A 19,008-nucleotide genomic window follows, 5' to 3' on the forward strand; every position below is an offset into this window, starting at 1 on the left:
AAAATTTTTAAACTGCCACGGGACCACAGACCTCAATATGCGACATAACTCTGCAACCAGTCATCCGGTCTACAAACGAAGCTCCGACCACCGTGCCGCATTCTACGCGAGCACGACAGCCGACGAGCTGTCCGGCCGCAGACAGACTGTGGCCGACAACCGGCTAGAGCACCGCGTCGCCGAGCACACTGCCCGATGCGGCGTTCACTCCGGCGACTGCCTCACAGCCCGCGCCTGCCGGGCCCTTTCCACGAACTCCAACTTTTCTGCGCTGCACAGTCGGGAACACTCTCTGCAGTAAGTCCTACGTTCCCGTAACCCTCCCGGCCTCAACTTTCGTCAGTCACTGTCCTTATCCATCTAGCCCTTTCCCCTCTTTCCATTCCAGCACTACACAGCCCTATATATTTTTTTACTTCTCTCCTACTCCACTACCCCCCCTCCCCCCCGCCATCTGTCTAACCCCCCAGCTGCACACAGCTGCCCCTCCCCCACAAGCAACACTTTGCTGTGCCCCCCCCCCCCCCCAATCCTCTGCCCCCAACCCTACTACCCTGCTATTGTTCCTCCTCCCCAGTCCAGCCTCCTCCTCACCCCCACCCAGTTGCCTCTCCCATAATGTGCTGCTGCTCAAAGTCTAGCTCCAGGTGTGTGTGTGTGTGTGTGTGTGTGTGTGTGTGTGTGTGTGTGTGTGTATTTTCAACAAAGGCCTTGTTGGCCAAAGCCTAACTTCCGACAGTCTTACTGTTCAGTCTTTCTGCGACTCAGTATCTCTGTTGTATGGTGAGTAGCAACTATCCTTTTCATAATATTGTAACATAAATTTCAACTCGATAATTACTCGTTCCTGAAAAAAACGGTTCCTAACAGTCAGATAGACAGCCAGACAACAAAGCAATCATATGAGGGTTCTATTTTTACAGAATCCTAACGAATTACACTTCACAGAGAAGAAATAACGTCTTCGCAGTCTGTCAACGACGTCGCAGTTTCGTCACGTACACCTATCGACTTTCAAGAGCAGTAGAGGGGAACGGACAGTGTCTCAAAAGGAAATTATGACAAACACTGAAAGTAAAATTAGGGTAATGAAATGCAGTCGAATTAAATTAGGCACTGCCGAGGGAATTATATTACGAACTGCGACACAACCTGTGAGTTAAGGTGATAAGAAGGTTTTTCTGAAGGTATTTGTCCAAACTGTAGCCTTGTACTGAAGGGGAACAGGGACAGTAAATAATTCAGACTGAGAGAATATAAGCTTACGAAAGACGGTGCCACAGAAGAATGCTGCAGATCAGACGGTTAAGTCGAATAACAAAAGTGTGGAACCACGGTCGCTCACACGGGACAGACTAGTGACCTCCAGACCAAAGACGATAACGGCACATCGTATGAAATAAATGTATTCCAGTTTCTGGAGTAAGATACTGAGTAAGTAACATTAAACTCAAAAATAAGGAACTCCGAGCATTCGGCACCCGACAGAGACGACTACTGAAGTTACCGAAAGGTCGCGAAAGAGAGACGTCTAGGGTAACCGGATCGCACCCAGGCCGCTGCGGACGGACGCGCGCCACTACTCGAGGCCGATCTCCTCCTCTTCGGCGGGCAGCGTCGCCGCGGCGGCCTCCTCCAGCGGCTTCTGCAGGACGCACCGCAGCCCGCGCAGGTGCCGCGTGTACTTGGCGATCGCCACGCGCGGCGCGCGGAACTTGGAGACGCGCAGCAGCTTGAGCACGCGGAGCTGCCGCAGGTCCCTGAAGCTCTCCGGCGGCAGCCACGTGGCGTCCGTGACCGTCAGCTCCTCCAGAGTGTCGCGGCAGTGTCGCAGGAAGAAGAGCCCGCGCAGGCAGGCCGACTCGACGCGCAGCACGCGCAGCTGCGCCACCACGCACAGCAGCCGCAGCTCGGTGGGCGCCAGCCCGACGCCCGACACCGTCACCTCCTCCAGCGCCGGGCAGCGCACCGTCAGCGGGCGGCGCAGCGCGTCCTCCAGCTCCGCCTCCAGCGACGTGCCGCCGCGCGACGCGCCCTCCGCCGCGCGCCCCCCGCCGGCCACCGCCGCCGCCGGGGCGCCCCGGCCCCGGGTGGCACCACAGTTCGACGCCGTCCGCCACCTCGACCGGGCCGCCGAGCGGGCACGCCCTGCCGGCGCAGTTGTAGTGGTGGCTGTAGGCGCACAGCGCGCAGAACAGGGGCTCCGGGCCCCGGAAGCTGCAGATGGGGCCGTAGCAGTGCCTGCCGGCGCTGAAGTCGCGGTAGTAGTAGAACGGGCTGGCCGGGTGCGTGCCCGCGCCCTCGCACTGGTCGGCCACTCGCAGCGCCTCCAGCGTCTCGCCCCGCACCCACCTGCGGGATTACGGACGTGTCTCGACTTCAGTCCTATCGCCGCACGAGACTGTAATATCCTGCCGGAGCCACTGACGCACCTGACGAGTTCCGCAGTTCCCGAAGGGTCTGCGACGGAACCACTAGCCACGTGCTTCGATTTTCACGAAGTATAGAAGCACACTAAATGACTTGCAATTATGATAATATTATTTAATATTCTGTCGGATTTCTTAGAGGATCACAAACATAATAAATAGTACACAATAATTAATACTGCAATTCGTGTTATTAATAGTATCATTCTCATAATATGTCACTAATATAATGCTTATTGTTTCACATAGTCATTCAAAAAGATAAAATTGATATAACAGATGCTTCCCTAAAATGAGATGTTAATTGTGTGTATCTCCTCAGATGAAATGTCACTCATATCGATAGGGATTCCGTGTCCCAGTATGTGGACTTTTGTACACTGCGTGTTACTGCAGAAAAGGTCGGAAGTCAGTGTGAGCTGTCGAATTTTTGATTCGTGTTTCTGTCTGGAACGAGCCCGGTAAATGTTTCTTTTGCAACAGAAGTTTAATTTACGATACAAAGAGAATTAAATGGCAGACAGAGAAGCAGATGTGAGCGATGACCGAATTATTTTGTCAACCCTAATTTAATTACAGTGAGCCACGACATTCTACGGGTGAGAGATTCGTGGTACTGAGTAGTTATCCTCACCTAATAATTAACTGCAAACTTAGGATGAAAGCTAAATAAGTGCAAGTGTTCGAAATACCATTTTTGTCCGTCATTTATTTAGTTATGGCAAGGTCAGTGTCTCGAGTTGCATTTTTGGAATTCGTATCTGTTGACGATGCTCGCAATATCTGCAGGAGAAAATGAGACGCGTGTATGTCTGGTTGTTTACTGCTGGATGCAGTGTTTGCAGCCACTGTGAGGAAGTAATCACAGAATTTGGTGGGAAATGATTTCCCAGTGCCGTTACTACCACAGCTATTTTATGGGGGTTAGTTTCTTTTGGTCTGGAAGTTTTGTTCATTGTTTGTTTAATAACATCCCAAATAGTTTTTGTCCTAGTGTTCAGGTTGTTTTTTCTTTTTCTTTTTTGAGCATACTACTTTACTTTTGCTTTTTTAGTGACAATAAATGCAAAGCAAGTACTCTGGAATGGCTAGAGGACAAACGAAAGGCAGCAGGAGGAGACAAGAAGAGACCACCCACAGGAAAATTAAATAGGTTTCTTGACAAATGAGAAGCGGCAGTACGAATACCGAGAGCTCTGATGGCAAGCCACAGCTGTGCAAAGAATACAAACGTGAAACGTGCAAGGAATACACACAGTGTCTTTATAAGGGAAACAAAGTTTAGCGACATATTACAGGTAGAGAAGATGAAGCAGGCAGAGATGAGGCGGGCTACTATACTGCAAGAAGGATTCGACACAGCACTGAAGGACTTAAGTGGGTAAAATGTCCTTTGAATAGGGCACATTCCCTTAGAATTATTGACGTCTGTGAGAGCGTACGGCAGTCGTCGAGTGTCGAGGGCACCATACGGAAGCCGCAGTCGAGAAGGGAGTGAGACAGGGTTGTAGGCTGTTGCCAACGTTATCGAACAGTTCACCGGTCAGGAAGAATTTGCATAGGGAATTAAAGTTCGGGAAGAAGAGATAAAGGTTAAGAGGTTTTACTGGTGACATTGCAATACTGACAGAACAAAGGGCTCAGAAGAACAGCCGAACAGAACGGGCAGTGTTTCAAAAAGAGGTTATAAAGCAAATATCAACAAAAGGGGAATGGGGATAACAGAATGTAGTCAAATTAAACAAAGTGATGCCAAGGGAGTTAGATTAGGAAACCAGACACCTAAGGTATGAGACGAGTTCTGCTATTTGGACAACAAAATAACTGACACTGGCTAAAGTAGAGATGATGTGAAATGGAGACTGGCAATGACAAGAAAAGTGTTTCTAAATAAGTGAAATTCATTAACACTTAACATAAGATTTAAGTGCTAGGAAGTCTTTTCTGAAGGTATTGCCTTGTAGTAGTGTAAAGAACGAAGAGTCTTGCAAACAGCAGAGTAGTGCGGAGAGCTGCATCAAACCAGTTGACAATTTTACAGATCTAGTGTTAAGGAGTTTCAGACCTTCACTACTGCTCATTATCTGAATTACATACAGAGCACTCTTCCTAACACAGGATATTTCTGTCCCAGTAGTCAACCACCCGTCACCCTCGCTCTTGTTCAATTTTGCCTGTATTTGTTTTAGGAGAAAACAAGACTCAAATTTTTAAAAGAACGAGTTTATGAAAGAGTTAAATTTTCCAACATAGACTGTTCTATACATTTCTCTGTTATTTTTCCCATAATTTCTCTCTCCACTCTGCTATCGAGTCACCATTTACGATTTTGCAATACGGTACTTTCTTTCGTGATCTGACCTAGCCTGCCAGTAAATTTTATTGTTAACATTTGACGACCGTCAGATAAACCGCGGCTATCGGTTTTATGTACAACTGACTCCAGGTTGTCGGGTCTACGAACAAATTGTCACCAGCTGTCGCACTACGTCTTCCGACCCTCTTCCGTAATTTTGCTGCGAAAAATAATCCGAAGCTGGACTTCAATAACTCCACACGGAGTCAATCTGTACTAACTGACGGATGGTGACTTTCCAGTTAAACCGGCACAATCTTACTGAAGTCACTTCTAGCTGCCCTCTAGTGCTGAAGACACTTCGTGCCAGTGGTCTGCACACAGTCAGTACTACGAGGCCATGCATCCTCCGACCCACTCCCGTAGCGCGGCATTCGGTACGTCGTCCGACACGACATTTGACGACCCGAAGGGCCCGGCACTAAATTACGCTTTTCGTGTACGTAGCTAATCCCATTTCTTTTTACGGGTTCTACAGTAGTTTGATATTATCTCATACCTGTCAAGATAAATCTGTTCAGTTGCAGTGATTTCAACGTGATGTTCCCGTGGACATAATTGCCTGCTGAAATTCCATCCACCATTTAATTTCTCGTACGGGAACGAGAAGTTAATTCTTTTTACTACCGAAGTTTCCGGCGTACGACAACAAACACATTTTCTTCAATACTGAGAGGTTTGTCCAAACTGTAGCATTTAGTTTACTGACAGTTGTCTCAGCTGTCGCCATATTTATTTTGGTGCTGCGTCTTTTGGATCAGTTTACTCTAAAAAAAGGCCCGATGAAGACACTGGGACAGGCTGGATACGGCTCAGGACCAAGGGAGGTGTGGCGTGTCGCCACAACCGTGCAAGAATGTCATCCCCCCCCCCCCACACACACACACACCGAGCTACTTTCCAGTCTGTGCATTAAAGTGGCCCACAGAATACTCCACCTGGGGCTTACCTCTCAGAGTGCCACGCCCTTTATAAGGGTGCACCAAAAATTTTCAGCAGTGTGGCTCGAACTGTCCCCAATTCTATGTCTGAGGCAATGGTCCAAACTGTTTGTTACCTGCAGCTCCTGTAGCGACAGGATTTACTTTTCCGAGATACTTCCCCAAAGAGACTTATCTGCAGTCGGCACTGCCGAGCTCGGCTTAAAAACGTTAGTTACCTGGAAATCATTGTCCAAAGAATTCCGAAGGCTACCCCGACTTTCACTTCCCGCCGCTTTTACCCGACGACGAGACCTTTCCGCTATCCTCGAAGATTTTCTCCCTCCACTCAGCCTCGCACGTTACGGCCTGCACTGCCGGACCGATTTTTGTACTCCCAGGTACTGTGAAGGCCGAAACTGGGCACTGAAGTATATTGTATAATTTCTGCGAGAATAAGTGAAGCCCGTATTTAAATTACCGGCAACAAGCTACCATGTAATGTAATGGAATAAACAAATGTTCCGGAACGTCTGAGCGCTTTTGCCCCGTTTCCCCTAGCACTGAAGCAACTGCAAACAGCTGGGCAGGAGCTAACAGACTCGCCACGTCTCTCGGATTTTTCACCGATTCGGAAGGCTTCGCCGCGGCCCACTCTGTCGGTCGAGGCTCGACGGCACTACTGCAGACTCTTCCCGCTCCAGTGCCGAGTCGACTCAAGAGTTTCGAGATACTCTGCTCTTCCTCCAGTACCGCGCAGTGAGAGTGACAACCTCTGCGTGTCCGGAAGTGGGCGACATCGGTTAATACGGGTCGTATCGCGACACCTCGCGTGAAAATAATGCTGACATTCCTCACCCCGACTGCCATTTCTCAGGATTCTGCAGCAGTCGCATATTTGTCTATTACGGCAGTCGAGTAATTCGGTAAAAAAAAAAAAAAAACTTGTACAAAACGTTTCTAGACGATTTCTCAGTTTCATTTTTTTTTAATTGTTTTGTAACGAGAATTATTTAGCAATTACTCTGTTCTGTAACTTGACGGCACAGGAAATCCCACCTATTTCTTGGCAACACAGGAGAACCGTTAACACGGTCGTCGACCACACTCACACGAGCGGCGCCGAAAGTGGCTGCCGAGTGCAAAGTTCCTGCAGTTATTTGATTTTCAAACGCAAAAAGCTTTAAACTCATCGAGATTCGTGAAAAATTGACGAAAGTGTACAGACAGTCTCTACTCTGGAAACCACCGTACCGTGTACGGTGCGGGACTCTGGTACCTCCTCCCACTATTAGTCACTTCCTCGAAAATAGAGCAAGGGAGAAACAACTTTCCGTAAGCCTCCGTATCGGCCCTTACTTCCCGCACGTCGTCTTCGTGGTCCTCGAACGGAGGAATCGTCCTGCGGTCGACCTCGAGACGACTCTTCCGAATCTGTGCAGTAGTGCCTCGCGGAAAGAGCGCCGCCTTCCCTCCGGAGATTCTCGTTCGACTTCACGGAGTGGCTCTGCGGCACTCGAACTTGCCGGACACAAATCTGGCAGTCCACCTCCGAACTGCTCCTACGTCTTCCTCGATCCGACCCGGTGTGGATCCCAGAGACCCGAATGACGAGGAGGAGATCAGTGTTTAACGTCTCGTCAGGGACCGAACGCGACCTCAGGCTGGGCGAGGGCAGCACTGCCTTTTCACAGGAACCGTACCCACTTTTCCTTAAAGTGATTCTGGACGGCCGGACACAGGTTCGAACAGTCGGCTCCCCGAATGTGAGTCCAGTGCGCTACCTCGGTCGGTCTGATTGTTTGCGACTCGGAGGCGTCCCCACTGGCTGACTTTCTGCCGGCTAGGACAACAGTAAACACTGACTGCTACTGAAGAAACTCAGGAGGGCAATTCAGAACAAGACAAGTGGAATGGCAAATGAAAGTGCAAGTGTCCTCCACGAGTCGCCCACCGAACTGTCAGTCTCAGCCGAGTCTTCGGCCAGAATGTCGTACAGTCCAGACTCGGCACACGGTGACTAACTTCTGTTCCCCGAGTTGAAAGAATATCTGTCCGAATGGAGGCTTTGGTGTGATGACGAGGTGGAAGGTAAGGATCGCCTTTCTAGGTTTTAACCCTTTCGTGGTTGCTGGGACACACATGTCCCACTAATTTTGGGCCTTATTTAAAACACTGGGAAGCGAGTTGCATATTTCTGCTCAGTCCTGCCATCTGTTCGCAGCTCTTCTGAACTCTGAAAAACATCGAGGCACTGAAATTCCCAGTCTATAGAAGGCTGTGACTGTTTCAGTGCGTTGTCACGTGAGTTTCCGCGCCGAAACGTCAATTTCTTCTGTCTCGAGACAGTTTTCGGCGTATCCTGACTACTAAAAATGTCCGAAGTAAGTACTTTTTCTATTTTCAATTTCTTAGATATTTACAAATGACAACTACACTTTCTAAAACATATTTTACTTCCAAAATATTTTTTTAGCATAGTTACAATTAGTGGGACACACGTGTCCCAGTAACCATCGTGTGACCCTATAGTTCCTTTATGTTAGGATGTTGTAGGACTTATATTTCAGAGAAACAGCTTTTTCTGTAACATTTTGTGCTAGTAAAAGTACGGTATATGATTTAGAACTAAGACACATTACTGTTACTTTATTCAGAAGCTGCGAGACAGCGAGATCCTGGATTTTTTATTTTCACTGCCAGATAATCCAGAAGAAACGGACATTGAAGCTGATGATGATGATCTAGAGGAGGTTTTTACATCTCATGATCATTTGTCTACTCCAAGTACACCATTAGAAACACGGATACACAATTATATGGAACAGATTGTCAACAACGATGTTCAACTAGATTTGTCGATAGATGAAAACACCAGTGTTGCGAGTGAAAGTGGAGTGAATTTTGAGCAAGACGATGAAACTGGTGAATTTACGGATTCTCACTGGGACGATGATGTAACTCACTTTGAAGAACTAAATTTATCCTCAGTGTTCAACCCAAAACCGACAGTAAACTTTGCTTTGGCAGACAATGAACTTAGGTATTTTGAAAAATTATTTGACGATTCGATGATGCAACGGATCTGCTTTCAAACAAGTTTGTATGCCAAACAGGAGAATAGTGCACAGTGGAGGGAACTCACAGTTCAGGAACTAAAAGCTTTTATGAGTATGATCATAGTAATGGGTATTCATCAATTACCTGGAGCAGCCAGTTACTGGAGCTCAGACCCATATCTAAATGTAAATGCAGTATCGAATGTTGTGAAACTTGCTCGCTATACGAAAATAATAGAGAACCTTCACTGGAATGATAATTTGTTTCAGCCAGCAACAAATGATCCCGGTTATGACAAGTTGTACAAAATGAGACCACTTATCGCAGCCCCCCCCCCCCCCCAAGAAAAAAAAACTGTTTGAAAGTATATCACTCTTCTGCTTCACTTGCAGTTGATGAGTCAATGGTTACATTCAAAGGAAGAACAAGCCTGAAACAGTACATGCCCGTGAAACCTGTAAAAAGAGGTTACAAAATTTGGTGCCTTGCTGATGCAAACACAGGTTTTATTTCAAATTTTGATGTCTACACAGGTAAATCTGGTGCCAGTAGAGGGGAATTCAAAGATTGCCAAATGTGTGAAAGAGTAGTGCTGGAACTCTGTAAACCATTTTTTAATTCCAATAGAACTGTGGTTTTTGATAATTTCTTATCAACATTTAGACTAATGAAGGAACTGAGAAAACAGGGGCTTTATAGCTGTGGTACCGTCAGAGTAAACAGAAAATGCCTACCTCCATTTTTGGCGAGTAAATTACCAAGTCTAAACCGTGGAGAGTTTACATTTGCTGTCAAATTTGGAGTTGCTGCTGTTAAGTGGCAAGACGGCAAAGCAGTCTGTCTCCTTTCCACTGCACATAATCCTAAAGATGTTGTATTGATCAAAAGAAAATTGAAAGATGCATCCACAATCAGCATTTCACGTCCTGAAGTACATGTTTATAATAGTACTACGGGTGGAGTAGATCATTTTCACCAGCTACAAGAAAGGTATACGGTTGGCAGGCCATCAGTAAAATGGTAGCACCGACTATTTTATTTTTTTGTTCACTTAGCCATCGTCAACTCTTATGTACTATTTTGACTGTTGAGACGAAACGCAAACCAGCTGTCATTTCGAATGAGACGAGCTAGGCAGTTGATAAATGGATTTTAATCGAGAATGAAGAAGGGCCCATCACCTGTTTTCTATTTTAGCAAAAGAGGTGTCACTGCGGTGCCACAGGAAGTAAGGCTTACGAATGTCGGGTCTCATATTCCCAAGGAGCAAAAGACCAGGAGGCGGTGTAGGTTTTGTAGCACAAAAGACACTGAAAAACGAACAAAATATGTTTGTTCACCCTGTAATGTGCCACTTTGTAATTCACCTTGCTTTCCAAAATTTCACACAATTTACGTAACATTCACTAAGTAGCAAAATGTATTTTTTGTTGGAAATAATAAAGTATACCACGTTTGCATATTGGCAAAAATTAGTTACATTTAATTTCCAATACAAAATGTTAAATTCTGGTGCAAATAAGCCTTATTCGTAAATTTTACACTAATTTGTAGTAACTTCGATGTGAGGAAAATCGGTTCCAGAAATGATCAGTGGGACGTATGCATACCATTTTTTTTTTTTACAAAATGGTTTAAGTTAAAAATTATTCGAAGGCATATTTGTAATTCTGGCCCAAATAAGACACTGTAACAGCTGAGGTACCTTAATAAATTCTAAAAAATGAGTAAAAACCATGAAATGGTTAAGCTTAAATACTTTGATAATGAGAGAAGATAAAAATTAGTCACGAAAGATTATATGTTTAAGGAAGACCATTGACACAATTTGAAACAGCAATTTCTTTTATCCCAAGTCTCAATTAGTGAAGATTTTGATAGATGCAAAGTGTCATTACTACATGAATGGAAGTTAGATTGGTTCACAGTCATTACACAACTGAGACAAATCAAAATAGCTCACCAACTAATTGTTTTTCGAATACTATAGTCATACAAAACTAGTAACTGCAAAAATTCAATGCCAGTTTCATAACACTAAATTCCAAGTACCCGGAAATGGCAGTAGCCCCATGTGCGAGAGTTTTGCATGCATAGGTGTGTGTGTGTGTGTGTGTGTGTGTGTGTGTGTGTGTGTGTGTGGAGAGAGAGAAAGAGAGAGAGAGAGAGAGAGAGCACATGGGGGAGGGGGTGGGGGGTGGGGTTAGGTATTTTGTCAGATCATTTAGTCTACTTTTAAATGTGGCTACCTGCTGCCCAATGCCTCTGCTATGTGATGAATGGTAATCTACCTTATTTCACTGTGGTTAAAATCTAGCTTTGTTGCAAAATGATGTTTAGCTGTATTTTTTTTTTTCTCTCTTTCACAGTAACATCTATTATCTCCTAGGTAGACACATGGTAATAGTACTACAGCAGTAAAAGGACTAAAATTAAACTTCTGAAACTACAAAATTGTAAACAGCAGTGTCTAAACTATTAACTTAACCAATACGAGCAGAAAGTTCAATAACGGAACCTTACTTAAGCGCAACAGTCACCACTGCCGGGGCTGCTCAAGAGGAGGGAGCCGACACCGGCGAACGGACGTGTCCTGTCGCCTGTAGACTCCCCACCAGGTGTATTACAGTGGTAGAGTCTGTGCTACTGTGTCTTCTCAAGCTGCACCCCACCGTCTTCTCCGTTTTGTGACACCTCGGGTAAGTCACACGAGGGGGCTCGGAGGATGCTTTCTGTACTAATGTCGTTCCACGAGAGAGACCGAGTGTACGGAAGTGGAAAATAATTAGCTTTCACTATGGCCAGACAAAGCGAAAGTAGACTCGGATCATAAATAGATCGAACATTTTTCATTTAAAACCTCTTCTTAACAGTGAAAAACTCACACTACTTTAGGAGAAAAAATACAGTTCCTTAACATTATTTCATACTTATCTAAAAACAAAGATGATCTGACTTACCAAACGAAAGTGCTGGCACGTCGATAGACACACAAACAAACAAACACAAACATACACACAAAATTCTAGCTTTCGCAACCAACGGTTGACTCGTCAGGAAAGAGTCTTTCCTGACGAGTCAACCGTTGGTTGCGAAAGCTAGAATTTTGTGTGTATGTTTGTGTGCCTATCGACGTGCCAGCACTTTCGTTTGGTAAGTCAAATCATCTCTGTTTTTAGATATATTTTTTCCCACGTGGAATGTTTCCTTCTATTATATTTATTTCATACTTAGAAAGAAAAGAAAACAAAGGATAAGGTGGAAAGGTGCTATGCAATCTCTTCTGAGCACTGTTTGACACATGTGTGTGTGTGTGTGTGTGTGTGTGTGTGTGTGTGTGTGTGTGTGTGAGGGATGGTCAGAAACTTGGGTTGCAATGCCTGCAGTGAAGCTGTACATTTTACTCTGTACCGCCAGTACCGGCCGACAGTAGAAAACCCCGCCCCCGGGGTGTGCTCGGCCGCACTGCCGCACGGTGCCCCGCCTCCTAGTCCGGAGTGAGTCGCCGGTCTCCTCGCTTTTCGCACGAGTGACCGTCCCGTCGACACTATCGCGTGACGTGCCGGTGAGACTTTACAGTCTCTCTGTAAACTTCTACAGGCCGTCAGTGAACTTCAGCTCCACTTACACGTTTCGCCTACAAAAACTGAACGACCGAGCAAATTTCTTTGCGGGACCGGTTTTCCGTACGAATCGGCATTTGTGTTTGCCCGTGACTACTTCTGTAGGTTCCGGCTGACAAACTCGGTGCAGTTGTGAACTGCACGTATCAGAAATACTGCCCATCAGTAACTTCTCCGTAACAGGTACTACACAAACATTGATCTAGTGACCTCAGTTTCTGGTCACCCTTCACATTTTATCGGACAAATAAAGTTCCGTAATGTGATAGAAGACATTCCGAGACACGACGGGATCGCAAATTTAGTATCGGAGGGAAGTGTGCAAGGTAAACATTGTAGAGGGAGACCGAGAGACGAATACAGTAAGCAGATTTGGAAGGATGTCGGTTGCAGTTGCTATTAGAGGAGAACGAGGCTCGCACACGACAGAGCAGCACGGAGAGCTCCGTCGAACCAGTCTTCGGGCTGAAGATGACGACGACGTCAATGCTTTTGTGGTGTCACGAGGCTTAGGCCTGTCCCACCGGCCATTAAATTGACCGAGACTTATACAAATAATTGTAAGAACAGTTATTATTATTACATTCTTGGGTTTTCAGAAATACTGTGGGCAGAAAGTTTATTTATGTCGCAGATAATGTGGAAGACGTCGCCCGACGATCACCACGAAAGTTCGACGTAGCGGCAAGTGGGCGAGGAACAAAACGGATGCCGCGAGCCGCGGAAGAGCCCGGGCCGCGAGGGCGTCCAGCTTCCCACGTCGTCGTCGGACGACGTCAGAGGAAGAGATATTCTGCTTTCCCATTGTAAACAAATCGATCGAGTCTCTAAAGGTTCGTGTAAAACGTATAGGCGGGTGACACATTAGGTGGGACACAATGGCCGCAATACTTCCACAGTTATTAAAAAGTTGTTAAATGGCAAAACCAATAGTTCATCATCGATATAGATAAAAAGTAGTAAAGATATAGGAAAGGAAGAGTTGTGGCGTCAGAACGAAAAGTGATACATCGCTCAGCAACGAAGAAGGACATAGACTGCGGGCGTTACGTGGTGAAAACAAATCATCTGATAAAATAGTAAGTCTGTAATTAAGCACAAAGCCACGTAACACTGTAACTGATCACCAGAAGCCATTTGTGGGGTTGTGGATGTGCAGATGGGGAGGTAGGGTAGGGCAGTGTCCGGGTCGACGAGGTTATTGGGGTAAGACGGGTGTTCGTGTGTAGTGGTGCTCTGAGATGGGAATAGGATGTTCGGTGTTACTTATTACTTTGGACGTGTCACGCGTAAAACTAAGTCTGCCTTTCTTTTGGACAAATGACGCTCACAGACAGACGAAACAATTCGACGGTTTAATACACTGGCCAGCACAACTTTCTTGCGGTTTCTGTCAAATATTCTGCATCCGGTCAGTCATCTCGAGGGACAGAGTGTGCCTCCGAAGTGGGGTGACGACAGAAATAACTCTGCGAGAGAGAGCGCCCACGCGTGCTCCGAGGACCGTCGCCCCGAGCGGAAGCAGGTGAAGAAGCACACGAACGTTTAAAAAAATACTCGTGAGACGCAGTGCCGGTGGTCGACACCGGACGGTAGCGGCGTCCCGCGAACGGAGGAGTTGTGGATCGGGGGTGCCCACCTCACGGAGACTTGTTCCCGTAGCACCAGTCGGGTGAGGGATCGGGCCGTGCCGGAAACTTAAAATCTAAGTACTTCCGACAGGAGACGTGGTGTGCAGAGAAGGAAATTTTTACGTTTAATTTGACGGGGAGGCAGTGATTCCGGGGCTGAGGCACTATTTGAGGAACAGGAGGCGGGATTGACTTTTATCTAGGGATACAGATAATTTTTGAGAATGGTGCAGACGGAGCAGAGTTTCGTTTGGACGGGGGTGCCAGCTGCAGAGCCCGTCAGAGGTGGGGCCACCTGTAGCATAGCGCGGCCACATACTGCCGATGTTGTTGCCGAATGACTCGCAAAAATCCACGTGAAGTGCATCCCTCACCTCCCCTATAGTCCGGATTTAGCCCCGTGTGACTTTTTTCCATTCCCTAACACGAAGAGACGCCTTCGTGGGAGGCATTATCAGTAATGACAAGCAGTGGTGAAGGCTGTGGAGGCGATTTTGAAGGACCTTGTAGCGGGACTTTCAATTTTGCCGCGCTACACTCGTTCCCTCAGATATAAATTATACCGTCGCAGCTGTACGAGTGCTCGACGGCAGAGAAAATATATAAGAAAATGAAGGTACTAGAATTGTAACTCTTTTTGTTTTTCTACCCGCTTTTGTCTTTGAGAGCGGAAGATTAACTTACTTATTAGCTAGTCGTGGTCGGATTAAGAAGAAAAAACTCAGTGATGTGCAGACGTATTGGTGAAGTTGGTATGAAATACGGAGGATGGAAGTAGCAACGTAAAATAAATTGCATTCAATACCAAGATCGTTTTGATTTGTATAAATTAGTGATTCCTGGACGATTGCAAAATTTCAGGGCAGCTAAGACTTTTCATGCAGAAATGAAACAGGAAATTTTTGGAGAACAAGACCTGGACGCCATACGAGAGAAGACGTGTTAACACGGTAAAGAATGAACTCGTATCCACGTAATTTCCCCCTGTTCCCCCCATTTTGTTATTATCTGTTCTCTTTCAAATAATTTTTGTAGTGGAAATTGGTTTGACTTTTGCTCAGAAATGCCACAAGGACCACCCCAACAATAGCTTTTCCGAATCACGAAGTCCGATAACTTTTCTGTAATACAAAGTCAGACTTGCATTTCACTCTTTCCCTTTTTCACGGTCATTAACGATCTTAAAACCCCCGTTTTATTCAGAATTTTTTCCCACATTTTCAACCTTTTCTTTTCTTCTTTTTTATTAACCACTACACACCCGACCCGCGCCACCTAGTACCGGACCCGAGCAACGTGACGTAACGTTGACGTCACCCGCTCCCTCCCCGTGCGGCACTCACTTGAGGCAGTGCTGGAAGGTGGCGCTGCACACCACCAGGCGCCGCGTGTTGAACTCGACCGTGTAGGGGCCGGGCACGCGGCGCGGCGGCGGCCGCACGAAGGGCGGCGCGGGGGCGTCGCAGCACAGGCTGACGGCCGCCTCGGGCCACGCGATGTGCACGCCGAACTCGTTGTCGCGCAGCACGTGCACGCAGTGCAGCTGCGGCATGTTGCTCGCGATGGACGCCACCTCGTCCCGGCTCGACTTCTTGCGCGTGAAGTACTCCTTGTGGCGCCAGACGGCCGTGTGGCGCGCCAGCAGGTCGCGCCAGCGCTCGCAGACGGTGGCGGCGCGGGCCACGTCCGCCAGGGGCAGGTAGGAGAACACCTCCAGCAGCACCTCGGCCGGCAGGCTGTTCACCGTGGGGGGGGTGGCGGGGGCGGTGGTGGCGGCGGCGGCTGCGGCGGCAGCGGCGGCCTGGGCCATCGTGCGTCTGCGAACCGGGGCGGGGCACGTAGACGTTGGGGAGGGAAAGTTGAAAATTTGTGTCACGTCACGAGCACGGAGACGTGTGACGTACAGTGTGAGAGGGATATAAGGACGGTAGTGGCACGAGGAAAAAACGTGTTACTTACTTAAAAAAAAATATATTTCTATACTACCAAATGTTAGCCTCGATCTGAGAAAGAAATTTCTGAGAATGTATGTCTCGAGCACAGAACTGTGTAGAAATAAATCGCAAACTGTGAGAAAAGTGCAGAATAAGAGAACTGGAGCATCTGAGACAAGGTGTTAAAGATGAATGACAGAAATTATTTTTAATGACAAGGAAAGATGTCATCTGAAATGGCGAGGAAAGGAATAGATGGAAAACACTGATCAGAAGAACTGACACGACGGAGGGACGTGTATAGAGTTATCGGGGGATAACATCTGAGGAACTGTAGAGGGCAAAACTGGCAGAGAGAGACAGATGTCAGAATATATCTGACAAACAATGGAGGGTGCCGAGTGTCAGTGCTAAACAGAGGTGAGGAAGAGTGCACAGCTGAGCAGAAAGTGGCGAATCGGATGAAGCGTGGCACGAAGAAATCACACGACTCTAGAAACGGTAGGCTGTGACACTGTGTGCTCTTAAACACGTGTTGCAATGCTTACTGTGGAAACAAACTTAACGAGTGATGACCCCTAAGAATTATGAGGTCTGTTGCTGTAGTTTTCGCTGAAAAAATTGTTGTACGGATGAGGGAGCTTCAAAACTAATAAACTTTCATTAAAATGACACTAATAGTCATGGCATAAAATAGTACTTAATAACAGACTCAATAAAAAGGTACAAGCCCCCCCCCCCCCCCCCCCACACACACACAGTATTTGGTGATTTTATATGATCACAAGAGAAAATATTGTAAATGCAAGTCAGAGAGTTACCACACAAAACTAAGATCACCACGACTCAGATAGCAGTCACGAGCAGGACAGAAATGCCAGTGTAGATAATTTCATATGATGCACTGCGGTACAATACTGTAAGAAATTACCTTTTTTTCTGGGAATTGGGGCAAAAGAAGAAAAAGTGATAAAGCAGGATACACCACGTAAACGTGAAGCATCTTCCGACAAGCAGAGAAATCTCAGCCAGTCGACTCGCAAAGTCTGCGACCACTCTTTCCTTCTTTCCGCCACACACTTCACTTTCTGACGAATTTCACATTTGTTACTTACGATGTATCTTTTGCCTCCTTTGTTGATATACACCTAGGTTCTTTCCTTTCAGTATATCAGTTAAATCCCTAAAAGACTTGTTCACTAAACATTGTGCTCTTTTTCTTTTAAAAAAATAATGTTTAGCTTTTGCAATTCTTTTTCTCATTTGTGTGCTGCACCTATTCTCTCGTGTCATCACGAAACCTACATATCATAATTTATTAACTATTTTATTTTAAGAAGCTCTCTGTGAAAAAAAGGTACACATCAGATGTCAGGGGCGACCGCTGCCCTTACTCACTATTCGAGCTCGGCATACGTCGGTTGCAGAAACAGGCGGTGTTTTCCATAAAAAGGGGGTGTGTCGCCGGTCCATTTTGGATGCCGACACAGACGAGGTACGGTGGGCGTCGCCGAGGAGTCCGAATCGGTGCATACGGCAGCCGGTGTGTCAGAAATGAGTTGTTCGACAGTAAACAGTGCCTCGCAGAAGAGGCTACGACTGTGTCCCTACGAGGTGCAACTGCTTCTGGCATTAAAGCCTACGGACGAACCTCGGCACGAACAGTTTGCAGGGAACGTGCTGGGCGAGACTGACGCAAATGGTGCCTTTACAGAAAAAAAGAGTCGTTTCTCCGACGAGGCAACCTTTCGTGTCTCCGTCAAACTGAATCGTCGTAACGTTTGTACGTGGGCTTCCCAGCATCCTCCCATTACAAGTGAAATGGGAAGAGATGGGCCTGTAGTCAAAATTTGGTGTGGGCTGCTGCACAACTGCAGCACCTGTCTATTTTATTTCGTCGAGTCTGCCGTCAGTGGCAGTGTTTACCTGGACACGACACGAGAGTTTGCCGTGCCAAAACTGGAACACCTGCAACCTGATGTCATATTCTGGCAGGACGGGACACCCACCAACTGGTCGGTAAATGCCTGTCAATTTCCAAACCGTAAGTTTCCAGATACGTGGATCGGACGAGACAGTCCGATACCGCGGTCACCACGATTCCCCGACGTCACAACACTACATTTCTTCCTGTAGGGTTTTTAAAGCATCTGTTGTACCGAACCGAGGTTACAGACCTACAGGACGTGAAGGCACGCGTCCAAAATGCATCTGAACGTGTCACCGTGGAGATCTAGAATTGTGCAGGGAGAGGGATGGAATTCAGTGCCACTAAGGGTGCAGACACTGATCTATATGGATGAGAAAAGAAACTTTACTATTTATCTTATTACATGCTGAAAACCATTTGTTAATATCAAGTATATTTTTAAAGCTATTATAGTCTTATACTATTTTGTACAGAAAACCGTGGAATCCAAGACAATCATTATTAGGTGTTAAGTTGGTAATTTATTCCACATAAAACCAGAGTAACAGAAACTTATGTAATTGGTATTTTAATTACAAGCTCACAAAAAGTACTGTAAAAAGATACAGGGTGATTCAAAAAGAATACCACAACTTTAGGAATTTAAAACTCTGCAACGACAAAAGGCAGAGCTAAGCACTATCTGTCGGCGAATTAAGGGAGCTATAAAGTTTCATTTAGTTGTACATTTGATCGCTTGAGGCGCTGTTGACTAGGCGTCAGCGTCAGTTGATGCTAAGATGGCGACCGCTCAACAGAAAGCTTTTTGTGTTATTGAGTACGGCAGAAGTGAATCGACGACAGTTGTTCAGCGTGCATTTCGAACGAAGTATGGTGTTAAACCTCCTGATAGGTGGTGTATTAAACGTTGGTATAAACAGTTTACAGAGAATGGGTGTTTGTGCAAAAGGAAAAGTTCTGGACGGCCGAGAACGAGTGATGAAAATGTAGCAAGCATCCAGCAAGCATTTGTTCGCAGCCCAGGAAAATCGACTCGCAGAGCTAGCAGAGAGCTGTAAATTCCACAGTCAACTGTATGGAGAGTCCTACGAAAAAGGTTAGTTATGAAACCTGAACGTCAACTAC

The 19,008-nt window shown here is 46.4% G+C and overlaps 1 protein-coding gene across 1 annotated transcript; it reads right to left on the minus strand.

Moving 5' to 3' along the window:
* Positions 1-1,579: 1,579 nt before the first annotated feature.
* LOC126108817 (uncharacterized) lies at positions 1,580-15,765 on the minus strand. Its single transcript, XM_049914181.1, has 3 exons — positions 15,363-15,765; positions 2,049-2,352; positions 1,580-2,005 (listed from the first exon to the last, which is right to left on the minus strand). The coding sequence occupies exons 1-3, from the start codon at positions 15,569-15,571 to the stop codon at positions 1,580-1,582; spliced, it is 939 nt and encodes a 312-aa protein (XP_049770138.1). The 5' UTR covers positions 15,572-15,765.
* Positions 15,766-19,008: the final 3,243 nt, after the last annotated feature.

Source organism: Schistocerca cancellata, chromosome 11 (genome assembly GCF_023864275.1).
Source record: "Schistocerca cancellata isolate TAMUIC-IGC-003103 chromosome 11, iqSchCanc2.1, whole genome shotgun sequence".
NCBI lineage: Eukaryota > Metazoa > Arthropoda > Insecta > Orthoptera > Acrididae > Schistocerca > Schistocerca cancellata.